Below are 8,887 nucleotides of genomic sequence, written 5' to 3'. Positions count from 1 at the left end.
AGATTTAAACCCAAATTGTCTGCCCTCCAGAGCCTAAGTTCTTAACCTTTATGCTCTAGGGCAAGATTGTGCAAAGGCCCTGGGGCCGTTGAGAGATGAGCTAGGGGAGGAGTTAGGCGGGGCCAGAACAGAAGGCCTTGGTAGACTGAAGTGGGGAGTTTGCTTGTCATCCCAGAGAAATGGGAAGCTACCAGCGGGTTCTGACTGATATGAATTATTTTTTGAAGATGCTTCTGGCTACTGGATGGCGAGTGGAATGGAGGGGATCCGGAATGGGAGCCTAAGATCAGGGAGGTTGTTGCAGTGGTCCAGGCCATAGGGAATGTTGGGGGACTCTGGGTTTATAGCCATAGGAGTGGGGAAAAGTGGTCCTATTTGCGATGTAATTAGGAAATGAAGTAGGATTTCATGACAGTTCGGATGAGAGGGAGTTGAGAGTAACGCAGAGTTTCTGGGAGGATGGAGCGGGGCAGCCTTGAGATAGGATCATCATCTGACACCGCGGAGGGAAAGGGGTCAAACACTGGACATGGAAATCAAGAGGTTAGCCCTGGACAGGGGCATGACAGGGAGCCAGGACGGAGCCAGCAGCCAGCCCATCCCCCAGCACATTTCCGCCCGTCGGCACTAGGACCTCGGGACCGCCTAAGGGCAAGTCGCCAGCTGAGGCACGCATGCGTGCTGCTCCGGCAGGGGTCGTCGTGGCGCAGGGGGAGGGACCGGATCCAGTCACCTGCCTCCAGGGCCGCGCTGGTCACGTGACTGGGGCTCGAGTCAGCTGACGCGGGAGGGTTTGAAGCTGCACCGCGAGGGAGCGAGGCCGCAGTGACAGCAGCGGGTGTTCAGACGCCGGTTGCACCGCTGCGCCCGCCGGCGTTCGGCGCTCCCCCCGCGGCATGGCAGTGCCCGTAGGCCCGCGCGGCTCAGGTGAGGGCGCGGGCGGCCCCGCAAGTCCCAGAACGCGTGCGGCGGACGGACGGGCGGCTTCTCCGACCTGGGGCGGCGGAGCTCTCGGTTTCCCTTTCCTCAATTCCGGTGCTGACCTCTCAGCGTCCCCTTGGCGTAGATATGGGCAGACGGCTCCTTGAACCTGGGCGGCGGGTGGGCATCAGCTTCTCCGACCTCGGAGTGGCGGGATTCCGACCGCCCTTCCTGAACCCAGGCTCTGCTCTGAGCACCTCAACTCAGGCAGCTGGCGGATCGTCAGCTTTTCCGACTCAGGCGGCGAGGGTCCCAGGATTTGCATTCTGAGCCTAGATTCGGATTGCTCAGCTTTGCTGGAACTCCGACAGCGGGCCCCAGCTTCTCCAACCCGCACGTCAGACTCCCAGGCTTTCCTTCCACAAACCAGGAGGCAAATGTTCAGCTTCTCTAAACTTAGGCAAGAGTGCTGGGGGCGGGGTTGCCACCTTAAGCGCAGGCGCCTAACTCAATTTCAGATCTCCAGACACAAGGAAGCTCAGTCGTCTCTCACACGGCAGCATGGAGGAATGCCCTTTGTGTTGATCTTCCCTTCTTAAGCTAGCTGCAGACACCTGAAAGATGTCCTGGCTGGTAGAGTCTGGGATGGATTAGCTGTGATCCCAGCCAGGGAGGCAGCCTCCCCTCTGGCTTCGCATCCAACTATCTTGTAAACAACCACGACAGCATCTGAGCTCCAAAGGGACCAGGGGCTGGCCCTCCCTGCTGGACAGGTTCTGACAGTGCCTACATTTCATCCTGGTGGCCATGCCAGGCAGGGGGCCAGCCAGACCCTGGAAGGAAGCGGGGTTCTCCCAGTGGGGATGGTGGGTTGTGTCAGGAACAGTTCTGGGCTGCTGTGACCAGCTATGACCCGAGCCGTTGCTGAAAACTTGGGCTTTCCTCTTGGACTGGTCAGGATTGAAAGGAATAAGTGGTCCTTAGAGTAGCCTCTATTCAGGAGTTCCCTGGGGGTCCAGTGGTTAGGACTCAGCGCTTTCACTGTTGTGGCCCGGTTCAATCCCTGGTCGGGGAACTAAGACCCCACATGCCACATGGCACAGCCAAAAAAACCCAAAAACAAACCAAAAAAAATAGAATAGGCTCTATTCATTGAGGAATTATTGAGACTCAGAGACTGAATGCTTTGTAAGTGTCAAATCCTTAGCTTCTTGGTGAGAGATTTTATTGCCCCATTTTGCAGACGAGGTAGCTGAGGCTCAGGGAACCTGAGTGCCCTGGAGCAGGGGCAGGAATCAACTCAGGCCCTTTTGAGTGACTTGAAACCGCTGAGCCAGCACTGCTGCATATATCCCTAAAGTGTTACGGAGTTTCTGGTTTTCCTTAGATCTCTCAGAGTTCTTTCTTGGCTGGAGCTTGGGACCTGCCTCCCCTATTGGCAGGTGAACCTGCCTAGGCCTGGTCCCCACTGCCCTCTCCCATCCCACAGAGACTGAGCGCCTCCTGACACCCAAACCTGGGTATGGGACCCGGGTGGGGCCTTCCCCAGCCCCTTCAACCCCTCCAGAAGAGGAAGATCTCCGCCGTCGTCTCAAGTACTTCTTCATGAGTCCCTGTGATAAATTTCGGGCCAAGGGCCGTAAGCCCTTCAAGCTCATGCTGCAGGTGGTGAAGATCCTGGTGGTCACAGTGCAGGTGAGACCTTCAGGGCCCCCCCCCCACACACAGAATGCCACCTGTGGTTGCTATTTTCCTCGAAGGAGAATCTTGGAGTCAGAGCTTAGTCCTGACCCCACAGCCCCATATCATGATAGTGACATTGGCACTAATCCGTCAGGAAGCCCTCTCGGATCTGCACGGGAGCAGCTCCTTTAAGCTTCATAAATGCCCTCTGAGGTCCTAGCCACTGCTCTTGCCCTTTTCTATAGATAGGACAGCTGAGGCTCAGAGAGGTTAAGGGACTTGTCCAAAGTCACATAGCAGCTGAGCCTTGGAAGGTGGCACTCGGACCCTGGCAGTCTGATGCTGTGCTGACTCTCGAACGTTCATCCGGTAAACATTTCATGAACGTTAGTTGTTGCCACGAGTTCTATGAGTGGCCACTCTGTGCTGCGCCTTGGGGACGTATGGTGGTCACGCCCTCATGGGGTGGGCCTTCTCTTTTCTCTGCCTCCACTCATGCGCCGTGGGAGACCCCATGCCGGCAGTGCCAATCCTCCCCGTCCCTCCCGCCAGCTCATCCTGTTTGGGCTCAGCAACCAGCTGGCAGTGACATTCCGGGAGGAGAACACCATCGCCTTCCGGCACCTCTTCCTGCTGGGCTACTCGGACGGGGCGGATGACACCTTTGCGGCCTACACCCGGGAGCAGCTGTACCAGGCCATCTTCTATGCCATGGACCAGGTGTGGGCGACCAGGGGCAGGTGGGCAGGTGGGCCCGCCCGGGAGAATGGGCAGGGCTGACTGACCCTCCCCTCGTCTGCCCACAGTACCTGATGCTCCCCGACGTGTCCCTGGGTCGGTATGCTTACGTGCGGGGCGGGGGCGGGCCCTGGGCCAATGGCTCGGCCCTGGCTCTCTGCCAGTGCTACTACCACCGGGGCCACGTGGACCCAGCCAATGACACCTTTGACATCGACCCGATGGTCATCACTGGTGAGTGGGCCGGGCAGGGCTAAGCCGTCGGGATTTAAAAAAAAAAAAAAAAAAAAAATCCCACTTTAGGGACTTCCCCGGTGGTCCAGTGGTTAAGACTTTGCCTTCCAATGCAGGGGGTGTGGTTTCGATCGCTGGTGAGGGAGCTAAGATCCCACATGCCTGGCAGCCGGAAAACAAACAAACAAACAAACAAACGTAGAAGCAATATTGTAACAAATTGAAGAAAGACTTGAAAAATGGTCCACATAAAAAAAACAATCTTTAAAATCCACTTTGCCTCCCGCTCATCCAGGAAATGGGGTGGTCACGATCGTTAATAATTTGATGATTAGCAGAATGCTTGGCACGCGGGAAGAGCTGAGTGTTATGTTTCACTATCATTCACTCCCTAAACATTTGGGGGCCCACTGAGCGCCAGGCACTAGGGTCTGTGTAGGGACTGAGACAGACCAGGCCTGACCCTGGGGGAAGACAGCAGGAACAAACGACAAATGTCGAAGTACGGAGGGGGAAGGAAAGCAGGGAAGGGGTCTGTCGGGGACTCTGGGGAGACCTGCCTGTGCCTCCCCTGTCCCCAGTGTCCCTTCCCCGACTCCCTGTCTTCAGACTGTATCCGGGTGGACCCTCCCGAGAGACCCCCTGTGCCCCCCAGTGATGAGCTCTCCCTCTTGGATGGCAGCACCAGTTACAAGAACCTCACGCTCAAATTCCACAAGTACTGCCCCATCAAGGGGGCCGAGGAGGGGGGAGGCAGGACTCCAGGCATCTTCAGGGGTGGGGGTGGGGGGAGGGGCAGCCGCTTCCCCACAGGCGGGGGCAGGGGCGGGCCATGCCGATGCTGCCATGTGAGCACTTCCTCTGCCAGCTGCAGAGTCAGCGTGGGGCAGGAGTGCTGGCAGTCCGGGGCAGGAGGGATGGGCAGAGCCCCCTCCCCCTCACCCAAGCCTCCCCCTCCCAGGCTGATCAACGTCACCATCCACTTCCAGCTGAAGACCATCAACCTCCAGAGCCTGATCAACAATGAAATCCCAGACTGCTACACCTTCAGCATCCTGGTGAGCCCGCAACGCCTGGGGTGTGGGCCGAGGGACCGGCCAGTGATGGGGTAGCATGGGGGGTGTGGGACTTCGGAGTCGTGGAGCTGGGGACCCTCGGCCAAGGGCAGCGTGCGGGTGATGGGGGAGGCTGGGGCTGGAGAGACCATCCGTCCTGTGCCTCTGGGAGCCTAGGTCTGCTGAGGTTTACTCTGTCCCGTCCCGCCACACCCCTGCAGATCACATTTGACAATAAGGCACACAGTGGGCGTATCCCCATCAGCCTGGAGACCCAGGCCCACATCCAGGAGTGTAAGCACCCCAGCGTCTTCGGCCATGGTGAGCCCCCAAGCCCCCGACCAGCACTGACCAGGGGCCCCAACCTGCCCAGGAATTCCCCAAGCCCCAGACCAGCACGGACCAAACTCCCGACATACCCAGAGAAACCCATGGGCCTGATGACCAACCCAAACCAGCCCTGAAGCCCCCTCGGCCTGGCCCAGCTGCCTCACTCCTGGCCCTGCCTTTGGCCCCCTCCCCACAGGAGACAACAGCTTCCGGCTTCTCTTTGACGTGGTCGTGATCCTCACTTGTGCCTTCTCCTTCCTGCTGTGCGCCCGCTCGCTGCTGCGAGGCTTCCTGCTGCAGAGCGTGAGAGCTGCCCCCAGCCTTCCCCAGCTCTGGGACCATCAAGGCCGGGGTGGTAAGCCTCCCTCGTCCGGACCGGCCCTCACCCCGCCCACCTCCCCCTGCAGGAGTTTGTCAGGTTCATGCGGCGGCAGCGGGGACAGGTCATCAGCCTGTGGGAGCGGCTGGAATTTGTCAATGGCTGGTACATCCTGCTGGTCACCAGCGACGTGCTCACCATCTCAGGCACCATCATGAAGATCGGCATCGAAGCCAAGGTGGGTCCTGCCCACGCCCTGCCCCCGAGCCCCGGGGTCTCCTTCGGGACCCTGGCCCCCTCTCCCACCCCTGCTGATGCCTGCCCGGGGCCCCATCCCCAGGGAAGGGCCAGGCTGGATGGGGTTGACGCTGCTCCTGCCCCTAGAACCTGGCAAGCTATGATGTCTGCAGCATCCTCCTGGGCACCTCGACGCTGCTCGTCTGGGTCGGTGTTATCCGCTACCTGACCTTCTTCCACAAGTACAACGTAAGCCTCCGACATGCAGGCGAGGCCCTCCCAGGGGCGGCCACGTGTCCTTTAATTCCTACCCCCACCCCCAGATAAATTCGTACACATATTGCCATCACCAGCCCCTGCAGATGACCCGCCAGGAGCCTCTTCCCCATACCTGCCCACACCAGGCACACCTGTCACTCCACCTGGGCAGGGGTCACGTGAGCCTGCTCTTTCATACTCCTCCCCCGAGCTGAGTCCAGCCAGGCGGTGCCCTCGGGCCTACTCAGCACTACCCTGCCTTGTCGATGGTCATCCTAGTTTCTGTGGTCACCCCATCATGCCCTTGGGCAGGCTTCACCCCATCTGCAGGCTCACAGCCCACCTGGCTTGTGGTCCTGCCCCCATTGCTGACACCCCCCCACCCTCCCCCAACCCCAACCCCCGCCCCTCCGCAGATCCTCATCGCCACGCTGCGGGTGGCCCTGCCCAGCGTCATGCGCTTCTGCTGCTGTGTGGCCGTCATCTACCTGGGCTATTGCTTCTGCGGCTGGATTGTGTTGGGGCCCTACCATGTGAAGGTAGGGGCTGGCCGGGACCTGTGGGTGGCGCTCGTGACCCACAGATGAGGGATCCCTGGCTCCCCATCTTACTTCCCGAGCCCCCTGACTCCTGGTCTATCTATTGTTGACTCGGTGACACTGAATGACCCACCTTGACCCCTGGTTCCTTACCAGCAAGTTTGCAGCAGTTCTACCCACTGTCCCCTCTGATCCCTGGTGACCCTAGCCTTGACCCTATGACCTTGTCATTATTCAGTGACCCCCCCACCAAGTGGCTCTATTGTGACTACTGGTACTCTACGCTGTCCCCTCTGACCCCACAAAGCCCCCAACCCCGGCCCCCAGCCGTGCCCACAACTCCCTCTGACCCCTGACCCCCCCTGCCCGCCGGCAGTTCCGCTCGCTGTCCATGGTGTCCGAGTGCCTTTTCTCGCTCATCAACGGGGATGACATGTTCGTGACGTTCGCGGCGATGCAGGCGCAGCAGGGCCGCAGCAGCCTGGTCTGGCTGTTCTCCCAGCTCTACCTGTACTCCTTCATCAGCCTGTTTATCTACATGGTGCTCAGCCTCTTCATCGCGCTCATCACTGGTGCCTACGACACCATCAAGGTCAGCTGCCTGCCCACCCGCCCCCTCCCCAGCCTGCCTTCCCCCGCCTCCCCGTGGGGCTGTGCATGAATGCTTGCATGCATGCGTGCATGCACGGCCCCAGACTCGGGCTCTGAGTCCCTCGTGGTTGGCCACGGCAGGGTGCAGAGAGGAGGACCCAGGGAGAGAATGCGGGGGACGCTACAAGGCCAAAGGAGAGGGTGGCTCGGAATAGGGGGGCCCAGGAGGGACCCATACCGTCCCAGTCACAGCTGCCACACTCTCAGTTTTATCAAGGTGTGGGGCTTGGGCCAGGTAGGGTTCCTGCGTCTGCTTTCACCGACAGGGAAACCAAGCCATAGAATTTCAGTGACTCGCCCAAGGTCAGCTACCAAGCACGTGGTGGAACACGGCTCAACCTATGACTGTCTCATTCTGGAAGCCCTGCTCCCAACCCCTCTGTCCTGTGGGTCCGGGAAGGGTGGTTGTCCTGCAGGCTGCGAGGGTCAGAGCAGAACATGGGCGTGGCAGGTAGACAGGATCTTTTAGCAAACACGTGTGACAGACTACTGTGTGCCAAGCCTGGTGCTGGGTGCCAGGCATCTGAGGAAACATACATGGTCTGTCCAAGACTCGTGGGCAGGATGAATGATGCACAAACGGGAGTATAACAGCCAACTGATGAGAGGTGTAAAGGAAGTATGGAAGGTTACAGAGAGGCCCCTGCTTTAGACTCGTATCGGGCTGAGTCCAGGAAAGTTTCTAGAATGTGCTGTCCAATAGTAGTCTCTAGTATGAAAATGAAATACAATTCCAAATTCAGTTCCTCACTCACACCATCCACAGAGCAAGCGCCCAAAAGCCAATGTGGCTAGTAGCTACCAGATTTGGACAGCATAGATATCACACCTTTCCATCATCTCAGGAAGTTCTGGATTGATGAGACAGGAGCCCAAGAGAGAGAGCACCAGGGAGAAGGAACGGCCAAAGCAAAGACCTAGAACCAGAAAGGACTTGGAGAGGAGGTATTGGCCCTGTGAGGTTGGGAGAGATGAAGACAAGGCTAAAAGCCAGAACATTCACTGCTGCTGGGAATGCAGATGTTTGCACCCCGCCCGCCCCCCCCCCCACAAGTGGGTGGTTGTCAAGCACCCAGATTGGGTCAGGCACAGCTCGAGGCGCTGGAGCCACAGCGGAGGGCACCAACTGACCAAGATTCAAGGTGTGCACACATTCAGTGGTCAGGGAATGTCTCCGGGTGAAGCAAACCACGAGGAACAGCAGGTGGAGGGCACAGCACGGTGCAGAGGCCCAGAGGTGGGAGCCTGGTTGGTCCACGAGGACCGGTGAGAAGATCCAGATGACTGGAGAGAGGGGGGGGGAGGGGAGGGCGCATCTCAAGGGCCTCGGAAGTCAGAGGCCACTTTCATGCGGGGCCGCCGGGCATCTCTCCCCAGCACCCGGGCGGAGCGGGCGGAGAGGAGAGCCAGCTCCAGGCCTACATCGCGCAGTGCCAGGACAGCCCCACCTCCGGCAAATTCCGCCGTGGGAGCGGCTCCGCCTGCAGCCTCCTCTGCTGCTGCGGCAGGTTGGAGGCCGGGTTGGCTTGGGTTTGGGATTGGCTGGGGGGAAGGGAAGCGGGCCTGAGGGAACTGATGCCTTCCGCCTCCGCTGACACCGACCCTCCTCCAGGGACGCTTCGGAGGAGCATTCGTTGCTGGTGAATTGACTCGGACCCGGACCGTCATAGGACATTAACCCCCGGACTGCGGAGACCCCTGCTTATTTATTTTAGCCGTTGCTTTTTAAGGACCGGCTCTTGTCGCGCCCTGTGAGGGCCTGGGCTAGTCGGGTCGGACATTGGAGTGGGACGGGGAGGGTTAGAGCGGGTGTTAAATAAACGGGAAAATTAACTTGCTCTCATTTCTAGCGGGAGGGGTATTCCCTGCGCCAACTGGTCTCCGCTCCCTTTAAAGCGTCGCCACACTCGGTGTGGCTGGCT

The 8,887-nt window shown here is 59.3% G+C and overlaps 1 protein-coding gene across 2 annotated transcripts; it reads left to right on the top strand.

Moving 5' to 3' along the window:
- The first annotated feature begins 786 nt into the window (after positions 1 to 786).
- MCOLN1 (mucolipin TRP cation channel 1) lies at positions 787 to 8,781 on the top strand. Of its 2 annotated transcripts, none has more exons than XR_009531423.1 (14): positions 787 to 927; positions 2,411 to 2,616; positions 3,157 to 3,324; positions 3,411 to 3,576; positions 4,186 to 4,294; positions 4,538 to 4,634; positions 4,853 to 4,952; positions 5,158 to 5,264; positions 5,369 to 5,518; positions 5,665 to 5,766; positions 6,192 to 6,314; positions 6,691 to 6,906; positions 7,811 to 8,231; positions 8,343 to 8,419. XR_009531423.1 is itself a non-coding variant. In XM_060092322.1 (14 exons), the coding sequence occupies exons 1-14, from the start codon at positions 897 to 899 to the stop codon at positions 8,612 to 8,614; spliced, it is 1,743 nt and encodes a 580-aa protein (XP_059948305.1). In that variant the 5' UTR covers positions 787 to 896; the 3' UTR covers positions 8,615 to 8,781. The 2 variants fall into 2 exon arrangements, 1 of the variants encoding a protein (XP_059948305.1); XM_060092322.1 differs by lacking the exon at positions 7,811 to 8,231 and adding an exon at positions 8,578 to 8,781 and having other exon boundaries at positions 8,343 to 8,473.
- The last annotated feature ends 106 nt before the right edge of the window (positions 8,782 to 8,887 follow it).

Source organism: Mesoplodon densirostris, chromosome 3, assembly GCF_025265405.1.
Source record: "Mesoplodon densirostris isolate mMesDen1 chromosome 3, mMesDen1 primary haplotype, whole genome shotgun sequence".
Classification (NCBI taxonomy): domain Eukaryota; kingdom Metazoa; phylum Chordata; class Mammalia; order Artiodactyla; family Ziphiidae; genus Mesoplodon; species Mesoplodon densirostris.
The sequence above is the reverse complement of the archived record's forward strand: the minus strand, read 5'-3'. Positions and strand labels throughout refer to the sequence as shown.

What these genes read in the sequence shown, in the direction of transcription:
- MCOLN1 (XM_060092322.1), top strand. Translation starts at nt 897, where the DNA reads ATGGCAGTGCCCGTAGGCCCGCGCGGCTCAG. An exon ending in AGATCGGCATCGAAGCCAAG is followed by an intron (nt 5,519 to 5,664) that starts GTGGGTCCTGCC and finishes TCCTGCCCCTAG; the next exon opens with AACCTGGCAAGCTATGATGT. An exon ending in CCTTCTTCCACAAGTACAAC is followed by an intron (nt 5,767 to 6,191) that starts GTAAGCCTCCGA and finishes GCCCCTCCGCAG; the next exon opens with ATCCTCATCGCCACGCTGCG.